We start from the raw sequence: 11,221 nt of genomic DNA on the forward strand, positions 1-11,221 counted from the left end.
TACCTGTGTAATAACAACGTGTACTACCTGTATATGTTACCTGTGTAATAACAACGTGTAATACCTGTATATGTTACCTGTGTAATAACAACGTGTAGTACCTGTATATGTTACCTGTGTAATAACAACGTGTAATACCTGTATATGTTACCTGTGTAATAACAACGTGTAGTACCTGTATATGTTACCTGTGTAATAACAACGTGTAATACCTGTATATGTTACCTGTGTAATAACAACGTGTAGTACCTGTATATGTTACCTGTGTAATAACAACGTGTAATACCTGTATATGTTACCTGTGTAATAACAACGTGTAATACCTGTATATGTTACCTGTGTAATAACAACGTGTAATACCTGTATATGTTACCTGTGTAATAACAACGTGTAATACCTGTATATGTTACCTGTGTAATAACAACGTGTAATACCTGTATATGTTACCTGTGTAATAACAACGTGTAATACCTGTATATGTTACCTGTGTAATAACAACGTGTAATACCTGTATATGTTACCTGTGTAATAACAACGTGTAATACCTGTATATGTTACCTGTGTAATAACAACGTGTAATACCTGTATATGTTACCTGTGTAATAACAACGTGTAATACCTGTATATGTTACCTGTGTAATAACAACGTGTAATACCTGTATATGTTACCTGTGTAATAACAACGTGTAATACCTGTATATGTTACCTGTGTAATAACAACGTGTAATACCTGTATATGTTACCTGTGTAATAACAACGTGTAATACCTGTATATGTTACCTGTGTAATAACAACGTGTAATACCTGTATATGTTACCTGTGTAATAACAACGTGTAATACCTGTATATGTTACCTGTGTAATAACAACGTGTAATACCTGTATATGTTACCTGTGTAATAACAACGTGTAATACCTGTATATGTTACCTGTGTAATAACAACGTGTAATACCTGTATATGTTACCTGTGTAATAACAACGTGTAATACCTGTATATGTTACCTGTGTAATAACAACGTGTAATACCTGTATATGTTACCTGTGTAATAACAACGTGTAATACCTGTATATGTTACCTGTGTAATAACAACGTGTAATACCTGTATATGTTACCTGTGTAATAACAACGTGTAATACCTGTATATGTTACCTGTGTAATAACAACGTGTAATACCTGTATATGTTACCTGTGTAATAACAACGTGTAATACCTGTATATGTTACCTGTGTAATAACAACGTGTAATACCTGTATATGTTACCTGTGTAATAACAACGTGTAATACCTGTATATGTTACCTGTGTAATAACAACGTGTAATACCTGTATATGTTACCTGTGTAATAACAACGTGTAATACCTGTATATGTTACCTGTGTAATAACAACGTGTAATACCTGTATATGTTACCTGTGTAATAACAACGTGTAATACCTGTATATGTTACCTGTGTAATAACAACGTGTAATACCTGTATATGTTACCTGTGTAATAACAACGTGTAATACCTGTATATGTTACCTGTGTAATAACAACGTGTAATACCTGTATATGTTACCTGTGTAATAACAACGTGTAATACCTGTATATGTTACCTGTGTAATAACAACGTGTAATACCTGTATATGTTACCTGTGTAATAACAACGTGTAATACCTGTATATGTTACCTGTGTAATAACAACGTGTAATACCTGTATATGTTACCTGTGTAATAACAACGTGTAATACCTGTATATGTTACCTGTGTAATAACAACGTGTAATACCTGTATATGTTACCTGTGTAATAACAACGTGTAATACCTGTATATGTTACCTGTGTAATAACAACGTGTAATACCTGTATATGTTACCTGTGTAATAACAACGTGTAATACCTGTATATGTTACCTGTGTAATAACAACGTGTAATACCTGTATATGTTACCTGTGTAATAACAACGTGTATTACCTGTATATGTTACCTGTGTAATAACAACGTGTAGTACCTCTATATGTTACCTGTGTAATAACAACGTGTCATACCTGTATATGTTACCTGTGTAATAACAACGTGTAGTACCTGTATATGTTACCTGTGTAATAACGTATATGTTACCTGTGTAATAACAAAGTGTACTACATGTATATGTTACCTGTGTAATAACAAAGTGTACTACATGTATATGTTACCTGTGTAATAACAAAGTGTACTACATGTATATGTTACCTGTGTAATAACAAAGTGTACTACATGTATATGTTACCTGTGTAATAACAACGTTTAGTACTTGTATATGTTACCTGTGTAATAACAACGTTTAGTACATGTATATGTTACCTGTGTAATAACAACGTGTACTAACTGTATATGTTACCTGTGTAATGACAACGTGTACTACCTGTATATGTTACCTGTGTAATAACAACGTGTAGTACCTGTATATGTTACCTGTGTTATAACAGCGTGTACTACCTGTATATGTTACCTGTGTAATAACAACGTTTAGTACCTGTATATGTTACCTGTGTAATAACAACGTGTAGTACCTGTATATGTTACCTGCGTTATAACAGCGTGTACTACCTGTATATGTTACCTGTGTTATAACAGCGTGTACTACCTGCATATGTTACCTGTGTAATGACAACGTGTACTACCTGTATATGTTCCCTGTGTAATAACAACGTGTACTAACTGTATATGTTACCTGTGTAATAACAACGTATACTACCTGTATAGGTTACCTGTGTAATAACAACGTGTAGTATCTGTATATGTTACCTGTGTAATAACAACGTATACTACCTGTATAGGTTACCTGTGTAATAACAACGTGTAGTACCTGTATGTGTTACCTGTGTAATAACAACGTGTTGTACCTGTATATTTAACCTGTGTAATAACAACGTGTAATACCTGTATATGTTACCTGTATATTAACAACGTGTACTACCTGTATATATTACCTGTGTAATAACAACGTTTAGTATATGTTACCTGTGTAATAACAACGTGTAGGACCTGTACATGTTACCTGTGTAATAACAACGTGTACTATCTGTATATGTTACCTGTGTAATGACAACGTGTACTACCTGTATATGTTACCTGTGTTATAACAGCGTGTACTACTTGCATATGTTACCTGTGTAATAACAACGTTTAGTACCTGTATATGTTCCCTGTGTAATAACAACGTGTAGTACCTGTATATGTTACCTGTGTGATAACAACGTGTACTACCTGTATATGTTACCTGTGTATTAACAACGTTTAGTACCTGTATATGTTCCCTGTGTAATAACAACGTGTAGTACCTGTACATATTACCTGTGTAATAACAACGTGTAGTACCTGTAGATGTTACCTGTGTTATAACAGCGTGTACTACCAGTATATGTTACCTGTGTAATAACAACGTGTAGTATCTGTATATGTTACCTGTGTAATAACAACGTATACTACCTGTATATTTTACCTGTGTAATAACAACGTGTACTACCTGTATATGTTACCTGTGTTATAACAGCGTGTACTACCTGTATATGTGTAGTCATTTTACCCATCTAATTACAAGACGAATTAAATGTTTATTACTTCTATAGTTGCAACATGTATCATCTGTAAAGCGAAATTCCTCAATATGTTACCTGTAAAACTCAACATTTATTACCTGTAATTAAGTGTCTAGTAAAGAGTTATTATACAATGTATTACAATATAATTGCATTTTACATTATATGTTTATTATCTGTTTAATTACAATATGTATCACATGCAATTAAGTGTTTGGTAAAATCGTAATTACAACAAGTAATACCTGTAATTAATTAAGTGTCTTACCTTGCCTGTTTCCTGAATCTCTGACACAGAAAGACCAGAGTCCGGCGCAGGAACACTTTGACAAATTGAGACAATCACTAAACTCCACAATGCTGTAGTAAATCCACATCGCAGCATTAAGGACATGGTTGAGACAGAAGGGGGCCCGCACACACAACAGATCATCAAACTCTACGTAACTTCACAGAATCACCCGTACATATTTCAAAATACATTTATAAAATCCACCTCACACTGTCCAGAACATGGCTATTCCTTATTAAACCGATTCATTCTTAATTGATTCTATCATGATACACGCTTTAATATGTCTTCCTTATAGTAAAGTTAATACTATTATAACGCCGAGGATTCTTATGATTGAAAGGTGACAGCATTTACTGTTGTCATACTATCATATCATAAAGATACAGATAACATCTCTACATGGTAAATCGTGGCGGTGATAATCCATTGACGCTCCACAACACGAGACAGCTGACGAGGTAAAAAGCCCTGGCATTTATCGTCTGTTTTAATACTTAATCCTGAGAGTACATGAGAATCGAGAGCAGACGATTCGCGGTGGCTATAGTGTGCGATCCCCCAGTCGTGTTTATACTAGCCCGTATACTATACAGCGTATATATTACAAATATCTACTCATCCGGCCAGCTCCGCCTGTATTAATATAGCATATAGCCAGGTATATATATACAATGTATTAATCACGGGCGATATTAACCACGTGACCACACACCCGATAACGTAATTCTTCTTCATACACAAGAATTAAGCCATCTGTTTCAAATATATCTTACAATGCACGTTCTTTTTTCACTGTTTCCTGTATGACGCCCGCCGTTAGATTCATTAGTTCTTGCGTGTTTTCTATCCTGTGCAGTATATATTGGATTTGAGATTATAAACATATCAAAAGGTCTAAAGCCGTTTATTCCTACAAAGATTTCTTAATTGGTAAAGGCGGTGGAGCAACAATGGATTGGGGGTTTTGTCCTAATCAACTGGAACATTATACCAACTGGTTTTGATATGGAATTAGTGAAAGTGTTATAATTCGAATTCACTCTTAATACGTTAACACCAAGGAGTCTCTGTGACTCGACGCTTGTAAGAGATATTTATAAACGACACTTTACCACAAACAGCCTAATTTGTTACTCATTTACACAAACACTTCTTGTGTGAAAAACTTCCACAGATGTTTAGAAGAAATATTTCACCGCGTGCGTCACAGACAGATTCGGAACGATTGCAATTTCTTTTTTTTACAGCAAACAGTTGAATTGCCACTTCTTTACTTTGAAGATTCCATTTGTAAACAACAAAAGCATTTTTCTATAGTCTAAGGAGTACAAAATGTACAAAGAAATAGTCAAGAAACCTAAAATGCGTCCTATATCTATATATGACCGGAATGCTTCATTATTAATCATTAACTTGGAAGCGAGAGATTCATAGATGCTGCGAAAACGTGCGTCCCGCCCCTTGATTATCTTAACTATATGCTTAGCATGGTGATCCCGATTTACTCTTTGAATAAAATATGGTTGTATGGTGTTATTTTTTAACAGTTTTTATCTATAGAATGGCGTATGTCTGTATCCTGGACGTCACATAAGATGAAGGAACTTTGTTAAATGTTCACACTATTTGATAAGTGTTCTCATCATACGAGCAACAGGCATGTGTTGAATTGCACAAATAACAATGACACTTAAAAACCACATAACGTCATTTCCGGTAATACATTTTGCCCCACATTTCAAACTGGTTAAAATCAACAGCTTCCGTGGGAAATATTAGGGAAATCCCACACTGGCTTAAATCGCGACATTCACAGATAACTTTTATTTTCCTTAAACAAAATGTTTCAAACTTCCGTTTGTCTCAATTTAGTACTTCCAAAGTTACAAACATATCAAATCATTCAAAATGTGAAACATGTAGTTCGATCAAAAGTACTGGTTACAAAATGTGAAACATGTAATTCCATCAAAAGTATTGGTTACAAAATGTGAAACATGTAGTTCGATGAAAAGTATTGGTTACAAAATGTGAGACATGTAGTTCCATCAAAAGTATTGGTTACAAAATGTGAAACATGTTGTTCGATCAAAAGTTTTGGTTGCAAAATGTGAAACATGTAGTTCGATCAAAAGTACTGGTTACAAAATGTGAAACATGTAGTTTGATCAAAAGTATTGGTTACAAAATATGAAACATGTAGTTCGATCAAAAGTATTGGTTGCAAAATGTGAAGCATGTAGTTCGATCAAAAGTATTGGCTACAAAATGTGAAATATGTAGTTCGATCAAAAGAATTGGTTACAAAATGTGAAACATTTAATTCCATCAAAAGTATTGGTTACAAAATATGAAACATGTAGTTCGATCAAAAGAATTGGTTACAAAATGTGAAACATGTAGTTCGATGAAAAGTATTGGTTACAAAATGTGAAACATGTAGTTTGATCAAAAGTATTGGTTACAAAATTTGAAACATGTAGTTCCATCAAAAGAATTGGTTACAAAATGTGAAACATGTTGTTCGATCAAAAGTTTTGGTTGCAAAATGTGAAACATGTAGTTCGATCAAAAGTATTGGTTATAAAATGGTTTCTAAGTATTCCTAAACAGAAACACAAAGTTCTGATCACAATTTTGAAAGTGTATATCCTATTACATGTATGTATAAATATAAATATTGCAGGCTAAGAAACGCCGAATTCCTATGAACACCGCCACGTTACAGCACTCTTGTTTTCACCGATCTATGTTAGTACTGTAATTGTTAATTACAATATACCGTACCACAACCATCGAATTAACTTTACTCATAGACATTCGAAATAGCGTTAGGTACTTGACCTAAGGCACCTGACTGAATACATCCACATATGTTTGCCTGCCTGTATGAGTGGAACTAATGTGCTATAGTATAACGAGGCCATGCTTGCCACCTCACAGCATATACACTGTAGTAAAAGACCATTTTATACTCAACCTGGTTTAATCTGAATAATGGTTCAACCGCTGCTACAACCAAACAACCAAGCAACACGTACAGCAACGTCACTATTCTTCCCTGCCAACCACAGATTTGTACACTACTTGCTGTGACGTAGCAACACGTACAGCAACGTCACTATTCTTCCCTGCCAACCACATATTTGTACGCTACTTGCTGTGACGTAGCAACACGTACAGCAACGTCACTATTCTTCTCTACCAACCACATATTTGTACACTACTTGCTGTGACGTAGCAACACGTATAGCAACGTCACTATTCTTCTCTAATGCATCGCCCTTTATGGTAGAACAAGAATATTCTAATGAAAAGCATTATGAAAAAAACTTTCACCACACTAACGACAGATAGTGTATTTCAGAACAAAGTGTACCACCATACAATAGTTCAACTACGGTAAACAACTCAACCAATGAGCAACGAACAACAGTGTTCCAGCTTCTCAAAAAATCACATGATATAAATGCAGCATTTATAAAGAGTACTGACGGATATCACAAATAAACATGTTACCAACAGCTCATGTCATACCCAACAAGAATATCCCCTTTAAGCTATCGTGAAAGTGCTAAGGAAAGGGGCAGACAACTCGGACTTCAAATGACTAATCACATGTAGCGTGTCTTATTTACTAGAAATGAGTAATAGTAAATTAAGAATGAATAATCTTGAGCATATCTGGCCTTGGGACCCTTGTAGTTCCGTATGGAATCATGTGACTTCCTTTTTACGAGTGGTTCGCGAGCCTTTCTGCGTACACTGAGGAGTGGCGTCGTGTAGTACGTGTTAACTGTGTGTGACACATGTCTGTGTGTGTCATACGTCAGGACAACACTAAACTATAACATCGGCACTAAATCATATTATATCAAGTGCATATTCCAATCCTGCATAATGAAGAGGACGTCATGAAAATGTGTCGTCGTCAGCGCTATGTTAACAGGCATACTAAGTATTGCTAAAGCAGTACATGTCCCCTACCGGCCCCGGTAGCTATTACACTGTAACGATTTATAGAAATGGTGCCCTTTGGTGTTAAAGTGGTGGGAAAATGAAAAGTATACACTTAGCTTGTAGCTGATTTTAATGCAACAATAATACAAGAAATTGTAATGTTAGTATTATGAGAGACGAATTCTATGAAATAAAATGATTGTAATATTTTGTTGCTTTTGTTAAATCAATTACCAGCGATGGTGATTAAGAGACGTGAATATCATTACCAATGTGTAATAACGTGTTACTTATCCAGTTTCAATTCAGTTCATTATTGCCCCTTTAACAGAGTTATGGCCCTTTGAGCTGGAAAGTTATATTTTGTCTGTAGGTATCCTACAAGATATTATGGTCCATTGTAATTGTGTGAAGTTTGATCAAAATCCCCAAGTAATGAAGCAGCTAGAGCGCTAACAAGGATTTTCTAAAAATAGTAACGGTTACCTTGATCTTGACCTGACAATCCTGAAACTCGAACTTGATGGTCCTTTGTAATTGTTTGAAGTTTGATCAAAATCCGTCAAGGAATGAAGCTGCTAGAGCGCTGACAAGGATTTTCTTAAAATAGTAACGGTGACCTTGACCTTGACTTGACAAACCTGAAACTCAAAATTTTGTGAAGTTTGATCAAAATCCCTCAAGGAATGAAGCCGCTAAAACGATGATTTTCTAAAAAATAGTAACGGTTACCTGGACCCAACAACCCTGAAACTCAAACTTGTCCGAGATATTATAGTCCTTTGTAATTGGGTGAAGTTTGATCAAAATCCCTCAAGGAATGAAGCCGCTAGAGTGCTGACAAACATTGGTGTTACGTACGTACACAGACGGACGGAGAGGAAAACCATAGTCCCCTCGGTTTCACCGGTAGGGGACTAATAAAGACAAAGTTGTGCTGGCTTTCAGATTTCCATTTATTAAAATAGTCCATTTCAATTTTAAAAACAAAAATCAAGCAATGATACAAGTCGTTTCAAAGATCTAGAATTCTTTCTGTTGCGAGTATGAAGAATAATTCGAACAGGTTTTCCAAACCATTTGTTCCGATTGCACATGAGATGGTGAAGATTTATTCTGACGGCTATAGTTTATGAATAAATGAACATTGTTCTGGTGTCTGTTGTTCTTAGTTTCGTCAGCATTTGTTCCGATGTCTATTGTTCATGATCCGATAAACATTTATTACGGTGAATTGTTAATAAGTATAGGAAGTGTGTTTTTGTCTGTCTTACAGTGCATTTATTAGAAAATCTCTGTCTCCTGTTGAGTCGGTGAACATGTAAGTGGACCAAATTGTGGATTTAAAGTGAACTTTAACGCATTATTGGATTTTGAAATTAGTGTGACGTAGGATTCGATGTTTACATGAACCTTAAAATGACACCTTGAACCACTCTATGTCATACATCAATACTGACGTTCTGTAATTAGTGTCACTGACACGGGTTTAGGGGTGGAGCCAGTCACAAGTCATCTTAACCCGATGTACGTATTTATTCATCCATAAACGAAATTTAATCATGATATTAAAAGGATAATTCACGGATGTGCCAAACAGGTCATCCTTTGACAGATAGACGGGCTTCCCTAAGATAAAGATATCTATCGTAGGATCAAGGGTCATTGGGGGTATTAAACTCGGGTGTCAGACACATCATTAAGCTAAATTAACGTTGATTAGAAATATCGGTGATTGATTTATTAAGCTGTCCGTAAGTTGTTTATTTTGCTAGACATCACTGAAATTATGGCTATAGAAGCATAGCCCTACCCGGTTTTTTTTCGAATATTCATCAAAATTTAATAATTCGTCAGATAAGAGATGAAAAAAGTGTCAGATCAATTGGAATCATCTATCATTTTTGACTTTATAAAACGCGTTAAGTTCAAATGAAATGAACTTAACTTAGGTACAGCAGAGGGGTCAACCCACGTCACATGGTTCAGACTTCAAGGACAAGTTGGACCAATAGACAGTAGATTGCGAGTTTACACAACTTAGGTGCTGTTTGCCCATATGTTTGGTGCAGCTGTATTGGTCAATGAGCTGCGTGCATTAATATTGGTAAATATGTTTTTGTTCGCTTACGTTCGTCAATGAGACGGATGCAACTATGGTCTTCAATAAGCTGGGTGATCTAATGTTGGTCAATAATTTGGGTGCGTTACATATATGTTCATCTGTGATTTGTTTGCACATATGATCGTCATTGAGTTGTGTGCACTAATGTTGGTGGACACAGTTGGAACACTTGGGTAAGCTTTCACAAAAAAATCAAAACAACAAGAGAATAATTCTAACATCAGTACTGTACTAAGGATAGAACAGTGTTGAGCTATTAGGCTTTAAACACCGGCGGTGTAGTAAATCATTGATGTGTCCTGTTAAATATGCTCATCACTCTAACATGCCAATTAAACAAAATTATAAAATCGAGGTTTCTTTTATATTCCAAGCCAAATAGGTTAAGGTATTGATATATTAGTTAATAAGATAGACTTACATGATCTAAGTTGATTATAAAACATAAACTATAACGTTTTCTGTCCACCCTCAATGTGATATATGCGTTACATTGTATTTGGTAAGTCAGGGGCGTTTCTATGATATTTGAAAGAGGGGGCGTAGAATAAAATCTTTTGCCGAGCGGAGCGACGCGAAAAAGAATTTGGACCTTTTTTTTGGTTAAAAAACATAAAATAATTGTGAAATGCACTAATGTAACGGTTCCTGACTTGGAGCATGTATATTTTATAGTTAAAGTGTCAGGGTTTGACATTTTTTATGCCGAATTCTCTCCATTAATTGTCAATGGTATATTAAAATGATTGGATGGATCTTAACAGCAGTAGACCAATAACGAGAAATTCCAAATTCTAGGGTATAAAGCGTTACTTAACATTTCGATAGTCCGGATGGGGGAATCAGTATAAAAAGAAATTAGAGTATGTGTCTAATTAATGAATATGATAAATTGCCATATTCAATACAATATTAGCAGATTACGAATTTTTTTTTTTTTTTTTTTTTTTTGGGGGGGGGGGGGGGGGGGGGGGGTACGCCCATTACGCCCTCACCTGGACCCGCCCCTGGTAAGGTGAACAGATTCCCCATTCACCATCACGATAGACACAAAAAAATAGGGTAAAAGCGAACGATGACATTTTCAGAATAATGTCACGATTGAAATAAGTACGTGATTTATTCGTTGACATATGTGTAAATTGCATATACTTGACACACCATCTTAGTGGCTAACGTCCGACCCCACCAGAGACATTCAGACATTAAACTCTTTACGGGTACAAGTGTACTTAGGACTTTTCATATCTCCTTTAACGTTCCTTATACGCGACACATCGACT

The 11,221-nt window shown here is 35.3% G+C and overlaps 1 protein-coding gene across 7 annotated transcripts in view; it reads right to left on the minus strand.

Moving 5' to 3' along the window:
- Positions 1 to 4,507, minus strand: part of LOC110451399 (SPARC-related modular calcium-binding protein 2-like) — a 102,631-nt gene extending 98,124 nt beyond the window's left edge. For 5 of the 7 annotated variants that reach the window (XM_021499397.1, XM_021499435.1, XM_021499411.1 and 2 more), the window contains exon 1: positions 3,827 to 4,506. In XM_021499397.1, the coding sequence (XP_021355072.1) occupies positions 3,827 to 3,991 (165 nt within the window). In that variant the 5' untranslated portion in view covers positions 3,992 to 4,506. Of the gene's footprint in view, positions 1 to 3,826 lie in introns of all 7 variants that reach the window. The other 2 variants (XM_021499428.1, XM_021499419.1) reach the window with 2 other exon arrangements.
- Positions 4,508 to 11,221: the final 6,714 nt, after the last annotated feature.

The sequence above is a fragment of the Mizuhopecten yessoensis genome, unplaced genomic scaffold (genome assembly GCF_002113885.1).
Source record: "Mizuhopecten yessoensis strain PY_sf001 unplaced genomic scaffold, ASM211388v2 scaffold641, whole genome shotgun sequence".
NCBI classification, from domain to species: Eukaryota; Metazoa; Mollusca; class Bivalvia; order Pectinida; family Pectinidae; genus Mizuhopecten; species Mizuhopecten yessoensis.